General features: G+C 41.2%; 1 protein-coding gene across 1 annotated transcript; it reads right to left on the bottom strand.

The window, feature by feature from the left end:
• Positions 1-5222: 5222 nt before the first annotated feature.
• LOC124923317 lies at positions 5223-5633 on the bottom strand. The gene has a single exon (XM_047463558.1). It carries the CDS (start codon positions 5631-5633, stop codon positions 5223-5225), a length of 411 nt encoding a protein of 136 aa, XP_047319514.1.
• Between the last annotated feature and the right edge of the window lie 8516 nt (positions 5634-14149).

The raw sequence follows: 14149 nt of genomic DNA, 5'->3' as shown, positions 1-14149 counted from the left end.
GGGTCCACATGTGTTAACTGGGATCATAGAGCTAGAAAAGTGGTGACGCATCTCGTCGATGAGATCGGTGAAGCCTTTAGTAGGCAGCTCGCAAGCTAATGCGAAGTCTGTCTCACTAAAGAGAAATGATTTTCCGTGAACTTGAGCAAAGATGATATCTCGGTGTATCACCCTTGCGGTTTCGAAGAATTCATTGATTACAATGTAGTCAATGTCATAGCTATTTTCAAGGAATCTCCTAAGGCCGGAGCTCTCAAGAGCTCGAAAAATACATTGGACTTCATTATCCTCGGATTGGGAAACCGATTCAAAATCGGCTAGTAGGACTTTCTTAGAGAGTGAGCAAGACATTTTTCTTGATGATTTTGCTTCAAGTGTGTTCTTATGATGAATAGTATTTTGAGATAGGTGTATAATGATTATTTCCAATGATTGGAAAATATTTTCATTATGGCTTAAAAATATATGGAAGAAATGTTAGTCTTTCTCTTTCAGTGATAGACACATGTCTTCACTTTGATCGAGGTTTAGACTATTTTTATATGCATAGGGTAATCATCAAAGCATGCAAGACAGCAACGGCCAGCCATCCCAATTTAGCCGAAAATTCACTTAACGAAATTATGATGTGATTTATCGATTGGTTTTCCATGACTGATTTATTGAGATAGCTTATTCCGGTGTGAAGAAATATCGAATTTAGGCGACATTTATTCAGGTTTGAGGAGTAAACCATCTGTTTTATCTAAGTCATTTGAACTGTTCGATCCATGCACAGATAATTTGGTGGAGTGATTTTATCAAGCTTAACCGGAGACATCTGTTCGGTTAGCATACTTGGTCGTTTAATTTCCCATTAAAGTTGCCGGTTAGATTTTTCAAAAATTCCACGAGCATGGTTTGAGAAGCGTAGGCTTCTCCCTAAGCTCATGCCCTAGTTTTTCATGAATGAGACATGCAAGTGCATTTAAGACAAAATTTGCTTGCTATCAGCAAGTCCTAATATGTCTCGAAAGAAGGAAAACTTAGCTTCCTGTAGTGGCTTGGTGAAAATGTCGGCTACTTGCTTTTCGGTTGAGACATATTCCAGCCGGATGTGTTTTTGTTGTACATGTTCCCGAATGAAGTGATGCCTTATGTCAATGTGTTTTATTCTCGAGTGCAACACCGAATTGTATGTAATAACTATAGCGCTGGTGTTGTCACAGATAATCAAAGATTCTTCAGCGATTATTCTAAAATCCTTTAGTTGCTGTTGGATCCAGAGGAGTTAAGCACAACAGCTTCCGGGTGCCAGGTACTCTGTCTTTGCGGTTGAGGTTGCAACTAAGGTTTGTTTTTGCTATACCAGGAGATAAGCCAGTCTCCCAAGAATTGGCATGTGCCGTTGGTACTTTTCGGTCTATCTTGCAGACTGTATAGTCTGCATCAGAATAGCTTATTGAATCCTTCGGATACCACAGTCCCACATCTTGAGTGCCTTTTAAGTATTTTAAGATTCTTTTGGCAGCGGTGAAGTTAGATAGTTTCGAATTTGTTTAGAATCTTCCGCATACGCCAACCGCGGACATAATGTCTGGTCGGCTCACTGTTAGATATAGAAGTGACCTGATGATTCCTCGGTAGGCCGTGATGTCTACGTCTTGTCTGTCTTCATCTTTATCTATCTTGACAGATGAGCTCATTGGAGTAGCTGCTTCGGCAAATGTATCCATTCCAATTTTCTTCAAGAGTTCGATTGTGTATTTGGATTGGTTGATGAAGGTTCTTGTTTTGATCTATCGAACTTGGAGACCTAGAAAGAAACTTAATTCCCCCATCATACTCATTTCAAATCTATCAGTCATCATTTTTGAGAATTTATTACACAATTTTGGATCGGTTGACCCAAAAAATTATGTCATCCAAGTAAATTTGAACAAGTAAATTGTGTTCATTTTTCTCAAATTTAAATAAGGTTTTATTTACCGAACCTATTGTAAAGTTATGATCAAATAAGAATATTTTCAAAGTATCATACCAAGCTCTAGGAGCTTGTTTCAAACCGTAAAGGGCCTTGTCCAGCCGGTACACGTGACTTATTAGATCTGGTTTCTTAAAATCGGGTGGTTGTTCAACATAAACCTCCTCACTTAGTTCGCCGTTTAAGAAAGCACTTTTCACATCCATTTGAAAAACTTTGAAACTTTTGAAAGCAGCAAAAGCAAGAAATATTCATATGGCTTCAAGTCTAGCCACAAGAGAAAATGATTCTTCAAAATCAATGATTTCTTCATGTTTATATTCTTGGGCCACTAATCTTGCCTTGTTCCTCGTAACCAAACCGTTTTTATTGAGTTTATTTCTGAACGCCCATCTTATTCCTATAACCGATTGGTGTTTCGGTCTTGGAACTAGATGCCAGACTTTGTTTCTCTCAAACTAGTTTAATTCCTCTTTCATTGCTAAGATCTAGTCGGGATCTAACAATGCTCCATCCACCTTTTTCGGCTCAATTTGTGATATGAAAGCCGAGTTTTCATATTCTTCCAAAAGTTGATGTCTAGTTCGGATGGGTGATGAGGGGTTACCTAATATAAGCTCTGGAGGATGATCTCTATTCCTTTTAAAGTTTGGCTAGGTTATATCTCCTAAGTGATCGATTGTCTGATCAAGGTTAGACAGATCGATAGGCTGAACTAAGTCATGCTGACCGATTTCCTCAGTAAATATTGAGGTGTCAACTTCCTGATGTAAAGCAACTTGATCAGGCTGAATTTCAACATTCACCGCTTGATCATGGACAAACCTTCTGTAAACTGGAACTTGATTTTCATCATCAGAATAAATATTGAAATTTTCCATTCTGTTGTGTAGATCAAAAGGTGATGCATTATTACGTTCAATAGATTCATCAAAAACAAAATGTGATGATTCTTCAACAGTTAGGGTCCTAGTATTATATACTCTATATGTTTTACTAACGACTGAATAGCCCAACATTATTCATTCATCTGTTTGGCATCAAAAGCGGTTAAGTACTCTTTTCCGTTGATGGAATGTAACACTTATAGCCAAAGATCCTAAAATACCGGATATTAGGAACTCTGTCATGGTATATTTCAAATGGTGTTTTGGTTAGCCATTTTGTAATTAAAGAACGATTTTGTGTATAACATGCAGTGTTAATAGCCTCGGCCCAAAAATTTTGAGCAACACCCAAATCGGCTATCATGGATCTTGCGGCTTTCTTGAGAGTTCGGTTTCTTCTCTTAGTCAGTCCATTTTGTTGAGGTATTCTAGTACTAGACAACTCGTGCCTAATACCGGAATCCTCAAGAAAAGAAGTTAAAGTACTATTAATAAATTTGGTTCCTCTATCTTTTGCAAATTTTATATTTGGAAAACTATGAACTAATTCTTTAGAACATATGAAATTTATCGTTTTGAAGTTCAAATGGTTTATCCATTTGTGCCAGAGCCAATTCGGATCATTCCTAGCCATCATTGCAAACTGAGTTTTCAATTTCGGTTTTCCAGTCTACTTTGTAAATATTTCCTAGCCAGTTTCATAATATTAAAATATTTCCCTGAGAGTTTTTAACTAAGTATGCATGCTTATGAAACTCAACCGTATATCCTATGTCACACATTTGACTAATACTTAGCAAATTAAAATGCAAGTTTTCAAATAAAAGTACATTGTTTATAGATAGGTTTCCATGGACAATCTTACCCTTTCCCACGACTCTACCTTTAGAATTGTCGCCGAAAGTGATCATTGCACCAGCTTCATGTACAATGTCGATCAACAGTCTACTATTTTCGGTCATATGTCTAGAACACCCGTTGTCCAGATACCATTCTGAATTTCCTAACCGCTTGCTCCTCCTGACCTACAAAAAATACATATTTACACCGATTTGGTACACACATTTACTTGGTTCCGTGATTGATTAGTCCCTTAGGGATCCATACTTTAATAAGTCGGATGACTTCCCCAATGTTAGTTTTAATTATTTTACCGGTACTCGGCTTGACATCTCTCTGTTTGTCTGAAAATACCTCATTGTGTCGTGGTGGTGATTGTCGGTTAGTTCTATATGAACGTGTATCAGTTTGCTTCTTTACTGGCCGGTTGGCTTTCCTTCTCTCAAGATGAAGCCATTTAGCCGAGTCAGTTGGACCTACATATTTTATTTCTTTGTCTGATTTTGAATCATGGTCTGCCCCATTGTCGGTTGAAGAGATCTTGACAAATCTTACGAATGGAAAATTGCCTTTGTTGAGTTTCATCCCATTGGAAGGTTTCCGGTTATCCGATTTTTTACCCTTGTAGCCGAGCCCAAACATGCATTTGGGATATCTTTGGTATGTAGACATCTGGCTCACCGCTTCACTGGACTTCTTCTAGGAATCCATGATATATTTTGTTCTTTCGTTTTCTTCGGTTAGCGATTGAACTTTCTTTTTGAGCTACCCATTCTCAAAGGATGATTCAATCGGTTCATATATCTTGGTTCCACTCGGCTCACCGATGGTTCTACTTGACTCTCCGGTTTCAATGTTTCACCGGATCCGTAAAATAGTGAATAGGTTATTGAACTCAGCAACCATGTCGTTGAGTGCACTAACCAGATCCTCTTTAGTGAATTCTTCACTTGAGAAATCTAATTCCTCTTGGAAGTTGGGTACCTCTTCTTCCTTAGCCATGAGGCAAGTGACTCCGTCTTCATCGCTGTCAGAGTAAGCCCACTCACTTCCACCGTCAGAAGCTATTAGTGCTTTTTGAGATTCTTTTCCTTCATTGTTTAGTTGGTTGTCAACCCTCTGATAGTTTTCCGGTTTTCGGTCGTCTCGTCTCGGTCTTCTGCAGTCTGACCTGAAATGACCAAAAGTGTTACGGTTATAGTATCTTACATTGGATTTGTCACTATAATCATAGTTGTAGTTTTGGTTGTTCGATGGTTGATTCTTCTTCATGAATCTTCCGAACTTCTTTGCAAGCATGGCCATCACATCATCACAGATCTGATTAGGATTCTTGACTGGTGTCGGATCGGCTGATATAGGAGTCGGTTGTTCCACTGATGTCATTAGAGCTCTAGTTGTAGTTGAGGTTGAAGCTTCATCTTCAATTCGATACTTCATCTCAAACTCGTACGCTTTCAGATCTTCAAATACATCATGTAGTTTCATTTCCCGAGATTGCTTGACTCTCGCATCACCATGGTCTTTATGTCTCATACACTTGGTAAAGATCTCAATGCCTTAACGATTATTTCCCTATTATCGTATCTTTTTCCAAGTGTATATAGCTCGTTTACCACACTAGTGAACCGATTACTGAATTCCTTCATGTTTTCTCCGGGCTTCATTATGATGTTCTCATACTTCTGAGTTGCCAACAAAATTTTATTTTCCTTTGTCCTTTCGTTTCCCTCATGGAGCTGAATGATAGTTTCCCATGCTTTCTTTGCACTCTGACAATCTCTGACTTTACCGAAAGTGTTGTTGTCTAGAGATTTGAAGATGTGTCTCTTACAATAGTTGTCCAGGTTGTTTCTCCTTCTATCTTCAGCCGTCCATGCACCGATCTCCTTCTCAATCATTATCGGACCTTCTTTCAGGATGGAGTTCATTTCATCATCCATAGTGATCAAATGTAGGTACATCTAAACCTTCCAATCGACAAATGCCTCAATGTTCAGCATTAGGGGTTTTTAATTGTGAGTCATGTTTGCCAGCGTTTCTAGTTACTTGAGTGTTAAGATTCCTACTCTGATACCACTTTTTAGGATCAGGATAGCCGATAGGGGACCTGGGTCCGGCTAACGGTTAATCATTTATAACACACACACACACACACCAAATTGGCACTAATCCAGTTAAAGATTAGAACCGTTCTTAACATCACACAAGTTGTCACAGACTCTTGAACCGAGTTCAAGGGCGGAAGTGTTTGTTTCAACCTGAAGCAACAATACACGATTCGGTTAATAGAAGGGAGTATGAGGAGATCGGTTAAATGAAGTGAATTCAGTTCTGTTGAGATGGGGAATAATCGGTTCGTTTAGCTTAGTGACAGAAAGTAAATGAAGAACACAAAATACATATTTTTATGGATGTTCGGAGTAAACTCTCCTACGTCACCCCTTCTTCTCAAATAGTGAGAAGGATATTCACTAATGGAATATTACACACCAAAATACGATCGAGTCTTATTTACTGCTCGATATACACTCTACAATATTCACACAATATTGTAATACACTTTTTTACAGAATATTTAATGTTTACAACTGTTTCACTTTCATCAAAGAAACTTTATGAATTTAGATGCTTTTCAGGGTTGATCAAGTGAAAACTGAGTTGATAGCTCGCGCGTTGGATCTATTGTGTATCACTGCCCTTGGCTTCCTCTTATATAGGAGATATGACAACGGTCATATTTCTCACTCTTGAGTTGATTGGTCATGGGTAGCCGAGTCGGTCAGAATAGCTTAGCTTTGCTTTTTATACATGTGGCAGCCATGCATGAGGGCGGCCGCCTGCACCGTGAAGGTTACTTGTGAGTTTGGGTAAAAATCTGCAATCATTAGATTGCTGCATGCCTTATCTTAGAACCTTCTTTTGCATATTTCCAAGATATATTCATTACGTCATCTTCAGATTATTCATAACTTTGAATAATTTTCCCGTTGGTTTTAAGATCTTCAATGCGTTGAGCTGACCGAACGTTTTCGGTTAGCATCTCTTAGTCGAGCCTGAGTTTGAGCCGATCCGGCTTACCTTCGAGTATGTTTGAGCCGGTTTTACTTAACCAAGGGGATAGATCAGTTTGAGTATTTTGGTTTGGCTGATCCTGTTGATGAGTTCAGCCGATTTGGTTGAAGTTGTTCTTGCACATATGGTTAAGGATTGATTAAGTTTTTTTAGATGTTTAAGTAAATTAACTATCTTGATTTTTCTAACAATTTCTCCATTTTTTATTATTTAGAATAAATATTCAAAATTTGTGATTCTTAGCCGGGATTTTGAAAGACTTAAGTTTACTTGGCCTGTTTTTAGAGAAGTTTTGTTAGGATCTAGATCGCGGTTGGGGGACCGGGGTTGGCCGGTTATCGCGTCTCACTCAAAGGGTGGTAATTAATCCGGTTAGAGATTAATACCGGGGTTTCAATACTACACAAACTGTCACAAACCCTTGAACAGAGTTCAAGCGCGGAAGTGGTTTTTTTCAGGTTGAAGCAGCATACACACGAGATAGGCAGAACCGGATTTGAATAGGACAGGTTTGGAGATTGCAGGGTCGGTTTTGGAGCTTAATAATTCGGTTTGGGTAATGTTGAATCGGTTGGGGCGGTATTAGTAGGTTAGTGCAGATCGGTTAGAAAATAAAGCAGGCGGAGAGTAAATAACAAGACAGGTTTTTATGGATGTTCGGAGATAAAACTCGTACGTCACCCCTTCCTCTCGAAACCGCGAGAGGATATTCACTAAGGAATACAAACACAATTTGATCGAGACTTATTTCTTGCTCGATAACACCCGTACAATTTTAACTGAAATTGTAGAATACACTTCAAATAAGCGCTTAAGCTTTCTAGAGATAGAACACAATCTTTTACTTAGGCTGTAGAAAATTCAGAACTTGTAACCCGCATTTATTCCTCTTCAGCTCCTTCTTTTATAGGTGAAATGTGCCAACGGTCACATTTCATTTCCTTGAATCTGATTGGTTGAGCAGAGGTTCAGTGATTCAGACCTGGCGGTCTAGTCTTCAGACCTGGCGGTCTGGTCTTCCAGTGTAGGTCAAACCAGCTAGGTTTGTCTTTTACTCAATATGGCAACTGTCAGTTGGGCAGTTGTCTGTACTTGGAAGATTGCCTTTCTGATTTATCCTTAAGTAGAAAGATCTTGTAGGACGGTCTTCTGCAGCCTGCAGACTGTCCTCAGACTTGTATGAATATGGCAATACTAAGTCTGTTCCTTCGGTATCATTCTCAACAGATACCCGAAGTGTCTTTTTATACTGGTCGGTTGTTTATGTTAACCGGATGACTTCCGGTTTTTCCATATCTTCCGATTGATCGACTGTTCAATGATTCTGGCCTTCTTATTTGACCGATCTTGTCTTTCTTGTTCGGGGGGGCTTGACCGGTTTAGTTTCTTAACCGGTTGAGTTGTTTGACCGGTTAGGTTTTTTAACTGTTCCTGCATAGGAAATTTGTTTTTGTTAAGTTCTATTTAACCGGTCTAATTTTATCTAACAATTTCTCCCTTTTTGATTATTTTATTTAAAATATTCAAAATAATGTAAGAATGCAAATATAGGCCGATTTTAAGAGTTTGTTTGGCCGGATTTTTGGAAACTAACTTGGGAGAATTTTTCGAAAAATTTTGGAAAATTTTGAGAAAGATTTTGAAAATTTTTATCTTTTATCTTATCAATTTCTCCCTTTTTGATTATTTTATTTAAAATATTCAAAATTATGTAAGAATTCAAATGTAGGACGGTTTCCAAAAATCACTTTATATATGGAAAAAGTACGTTAAGGCAAAAGATACTATATATATATATATAACCGAAATAAACATAAGTAAAAATAGTGAATGAAGCCCCTATTTCTTCGATCTGGACGGCATGAAATGATCCAGCAGTTCATCGTCTGAATTTCCCTTGTCCCCTTGAACCGGCCTGGATGAGGATCCTCTACCGCCTGAGGTGCTGGTGTGAGGAGAGAACGGTTGACCGATCGATCTGATTGGAACCACATTCAGACACCGCTGTCTTTGGAGTTGTGGCTCGAGCTCTTCTTCGAAATCATCCTCGGTTTACAAAACCGGGTTGGGTGGAGGGTCAACAATCGTGTCAGTGACTCTGTCCAATAGTCCGGTGATTTGCGCCTTTCTCGAAGCAGCTTTCCTTTTACGTGTGACCGGAACGGAAGGGGAAGCAACCGCCTTAGACTTCTTGTGAGCCTTTGCGAACTTGTTATACGTTTCTTGTTGGGCCCTTAGCCGGTTAGCATCTTCGGCTTGTTGAGCCGCTATGGACTTTGCGATGGTCGGTGCATTGACCGCTAGGTTTTGCATATGGCCGGCTATGTTCGCATCAGCCGCTGCCGTTTCCTTCTGTATCCGGGTCTGCTCGTCCAGTGCATCTTGGAGTTTCTGAGCCTCCAGAGCATTCGTCTCCTCAATTGCCTTATCGGTAGCCAGCTTAGCCGCTATTAACTCTACCACCTGTTCGGTGACCGCCTTGAGATCCGCTTCAAGCTTGGCGTTCTTTTCTTCAAGGATTGTATTCTTTTCTTCAAGGTTGATTACCCTGTCAAGTGTTGAGCCGGCTTGGGCAATTGAACGAGCCAAGTCCTCATCGACCTTTGTCAACTTTTGATCGGTCGTTTCTTGAGACCGTTCCATCTCAGCTACCTCTTGGCTGACCGAATTGAGGTCGGTCACTAGCTTCAGAGTTATATCCTCCAATGCCTTTGTTCGGTCCAGATGACCGTCGTACAGTCGATCCGTATTACCGTAATTCGTTTCAACCGACGTGATCCGATCGACCGCCTTGTTTAGATCATCCTTTGTCGTCTCGGCTATCTCGACTGCTTTAATCGCGGTTTCCTTTATCTTTTTTTCCAAGGCTGAACCGCGTCGTTGACAAATTCTTCAATGAGAGTTTTGACCCTCTCTTCCGTTATGACCGGTTCCGAATCCCCGGTTTGAGCAGATGCTCGATGGTCGGTGAGAGGTGTCTCTGTCCTGACTTCGGTTACGTTGATAGTCGGATCCGGTGGAGGATAGGATAGCTCTTTACCGGTCGGATTCTGACTGCCGACATCCCCGGTAGAGGATCTGGATGAGTTCGTCGTTTCTTGGTGATCGGGCTCCGTTTCAAGCCGCGCCACCTCCTCGGTCAATGCCCTTTCCTTAACCTTAAGCAATTCTAACACCAAAAGTTGAAGTTGAGAATTCGGTGTTCCCGGAGTATGCTTTTCTTTTAGACGTTGAATGTGCTCGGTGAGCCTTTGTAACCGAGCACGCGGTTGGACCATCGAGTTTCGTTCTATTGCGGTTGTGACGCCTGTAGCCTTTGTGAGGCTGAGCACCTCCTCCTCCATTTCCATCAATTTCTCGAATCTCTAACTAATGGTGAGGTCCGGTAACATGTGCTTGTAGAGTATCTGATGCCGGTTTTGGATCCATTGATAGAACACTTCGGATGACGCGCGAGCCTGCTGATTGATTTCGTCCATTATTCTGCTCACGAGATCCTCGGCCGTTTTCCGGGTGTTATCATTAGCACAGTTGTCTTCCTCCTCAAGCCTGTCCAAGCCGGTGTCAGCGTTATCATGACTAACCGATTGATCCTCGACTGTCGGTCCTTTCCCCTTACCGGACTGATCTCCTCAGGTATTTTGTGTAATGGTTCGGTCAGAACTGGACGCCGAATCTTCATCATTGGCGGTGTCGGACCGCGGATCAGCCGATCCGGTAGGTTGTCTATCTTTCTTGCTTCCGGATTTTTGTCTTACCGGAGTTGCTTTCTTACCGGTTGCTTTCTTCTTTCGGCCACCCGTAGAACCGGAGGCCTTCCTGTTGCTTTTTCTGTCCTTGAATTGATGGGACTTTATGATTTTACTTGAGGCAAGAAGAACACCAGGACCGGTGTTGATGTTGAAATGGCGCATGATTTTTCCAAGTGGGATGGCGTATCCACATGACCGGGTGGAAGTCGGATCCACCATTTCACATAGGTTATTGAAGATTACCTTAGCCTAGTTTATTTTGATGCCGTTGACTAAACCGGCAAGCATCTCGATTTTTACCCGGGTGAGACTATCATAGTTTCCCTCTCTTGCTTGGACCAATTTTGTGAAGATGTCACACAGTGGTCGGTACTCCGGTCGAAGAGATGATTTCTTTCCGGAGATCTCAATAGGAACCTCGGTTTCCGAAAGAATCTGGCAAGCTTCCTCGAATGTCAACTCATCTAAGGCCGCCGAGAAGTTGCTCCCTTCGGATGGTAGATGTAGGATTTCAGCGACAGACTCCTCCGTCAGTTCGAGCTGCTGATCGCCGATGTTTGCAATTATTGATACTCCGGTGATGAATGCGGTTCGGAAAAATTCGTTAACCGCATCCTGGTATAATACAAATGGACCGCCCAGGAAGTATTCGAGGCCGGATTCGGAGATCCGAGATAACACCTGCTTTGTCGGAGCCGAACCGTTTGCCCGGATTTCCTCAAAGTCGACTTGGATGATATGTTTGAATAGCACGGAATCGCGACCCATTTCAGATGATCGAACCGAGAGAACAAGAGAATAGAGATTTGAGAGAGTTTGAGGAAGCTGAAAACTAGAGAGAGAAAGCCGATTCGCGTGAGAATGAAATAAAATAACTAAGGGCTCTATTTATAGTTGCGGTTTGGAATTCCAACCGACGCGAACCGTCCCATCATGATTAGGCGGGAATTTTCCCTCCAAGAGCATTGAGCGGGAAACCATGGGCGGGAAACTATGGGCGACAAACAGAAGGCGGGAAACCATAGGCGGGAAACCGAATGCGGGAAAACCATAGGCGGGATTTAAGAGCGGGAATCTATAGGATGGAGTCCATGGGTGGGAAATTTCCCTCCGAAGATTTTGAGCGGTCTTTTGAATACGGTTATGTAACCGGTGATTAGTCGGTTCTTCTTTTTAACCGTTTATTCAAGAAGCGGATTATTAGCCGCGATGATGCGGTTTTTGATTTTGACCGGATTTTTCAACAAAGTAGTTTATTGATGTTAACTGGTTAGTTAGATGGATGGATATTCTGATTTTGCAATTATTGACCCGGTTATCAAGCTAAAATAGATATTCATTGAAAAGAAAGGAAAAGGTACATGATAAAAACCGATACATTGATCGGTTAAGAATAAGGTACTTATGTAATAACTATCTTAGACAACTTTTCCTCTACCCATTCCTTATCGAGAACATTTGATGGGTTCGCTAGTGTACACGGTCCAAAATCTGAACTGTGGTCCATAATGAGACCGCTGATGTGGGGGGCGTAGCCGAGACCTTTCTTTGTCTCGACCATAGTCCTCAGGTTTTGGAAGAGGACCGATGCCCAATTGATAGGGGTGTTGCTGACAATGTAGGTCATCATGTCGAAGACCTTCTTGGAGTAATGCTGATTTGGAGATTGGCAAATGATGGATCGGTTGACAATCTCGTGGAGGAGTTGGATATGGTGGCGAAGGGGGGTTTTTAGCCCGTAGTTTTCTACCGGCACCTCGGTTCTGGAGAATAGTACCGAGTACTCGGTAGCTGCGCTTCCCACCCAGGTCAGAAAATCGGAAAACCCTTCTGTGGGCAGACTGAACATTTCCGTAAATTGGGATTCGCTCAGAGAGATGGTGTGCCTCCCCACCGTGGAGACAATTTCATTGTCACATATATATGCATTGTGAAAGAATTCCAGCACCTCTGGAAAGAGTATAGGTCCGGATTCTTCGAGAAAATCACGAAGACCGGTGCCAATGAGTGACTCAAACATGAGCTCCTTGGTTTCCAGATCATCAAACTCCAAGCATGAGTCGAAATCAATGCTCAAGAAGTTCTTTAGTGTTCGGCTCGACATGATTGCAAACTTTGCCAGGAGAGAGAGAGTTCAAGAATTTTTGTTTTGAGATGTGTTAAGTTGATAAGGTGGGGTTCCTTATATAGATCCGAAATTGGAGGGAAAATATCAGTATTTAATGTTAAAATTCAGTTTTGTCTTATTAATGAAGAGAATATTTATGTTTCCAAAACTCCTTGGGAAGGAGTTACTTTTGACCGGTTGCGAAGCTCGAGGTAAGGAATCTAGTTCATAAGTAACTTTGTTGGGTAGTAATTACTCATGTAGTTGGAAGTTGAGAGTTAATTATCATTAATGAGGTAGAGTACATGAAATTGGAAGGTGAATAATTAAAACTGAAAGATAGCATAAACTAAGCCGAAGTGATCATAATAGAGTTGGATAAAGATACAACCGGTGCGTACATCAAAATGACCGGTTGTACGAAGGAGTGACTTAATGTCCGTTGGAGTTGGTGTGACCGTTGGAATTGATGTGGCGGTTCTTCCTCTTCCAAGCTTTCTCAAACCGCTCATAGAATGAGTCAGTGATCTCTTTGGTGATTACCTGGACCTGGTTCAACCCTTCGCCCGGATAGAGTGGAACTCCAAGTTCCAGAAGTAGATAGCTTATTTGAGGAATGAGACCGATTGCCCGAATGACGATCATCCAGATTAGGACATCGAACAACACCCTTGACCAGTTGACTGGCGTACCTGTGGTTATGGCAGACATCATGTTAAAAGCTGCGGTATAGTAAGTGTTGCTCACGTCCCTTCCCAGGATGCCTCGACCGATGACATCGTTGAGAAGCTGGTACTCAGCTCTCAGCAATGATTTGGCACCGTGGTCATTTACCGGGTGGTTTAACCGAGCAAAGCTTAAGGCTATTTCGGCCTTTAGTTCAGCCGGAACGTTTAGGTCAGTGAGTCCTTGCTTCGGAAGGTCGAAGCATCTAGAAAAATCACTTTCTGTGAAGTCGAACATAGTCCCTCCCACCTTGGACTAAATGTGAGTATCGAAGTGAGGAGTACCTCGGAAAATCCTGGCATTATAGAAGAATTCCAGGACTGTTTCCGGAAAGATGACATGTTTGTCATCTAGGAAGTGTTTGAGACCGGTGTCTTCAAGTGACTTAATCATCTTGAAGACATCGTAATGCTCAGTACCTAGAGCAGATTCGAAATCCACTTGAAGGATGTTTGGAAACTGAGACATTTTGTCTTAGTAAGAGGATAAGTTGTAGCTTGTGATTGTTTTGTTTAAGGTTTGCCTAACTTATATATTAGTTGGGGGATGATCTTATTATCCAGTGTGTCGCAGATAATGATGTCTATTAACCATAGGATAATGTATTTTGCATAAAAATAAGCATGTCTGCAACCTAGGATGTGAGTCATAGGCCTGGACGGTGAAAGATATCGTATCTTCACGTGTTTTGAGGTATGACGGTTTTACTTTGAAAAGGCAGTTTTTCAGAACAAATACTTTTAAACACAGATAATTATTCCACTTTTGGTTGGAGGCCAAATAGACCGAAGTAAACTAC

This window comes from Impatiens glandulifera, chromosome 1, assembly GCF_907164915.1.
Source record: "Impatiens glandulifera chromosome 1, dImpGla2.1, whole genome shotgun sequence".
NCBI lineage: Eukaryota > Viridiplantae > Streptophyta > Magnoliopsida > Ericales > Balsaminaceae > Impatiens > Impatiens glandulifera.
Note: the sequence above shows the minus strand (reverse complement) of the source record. Positions and strands in the feature narration are given on the sequence as shown.

Excerpts from the sequence above, each read along its gene's own strand:
- LOC124923317 (XM_047463558.1), bottom strand. The coding sequence starts at position 5,633 with ATGGATGATGAAATGAACTCCATCCTGAAAGAAGGTCCGATAATGATT.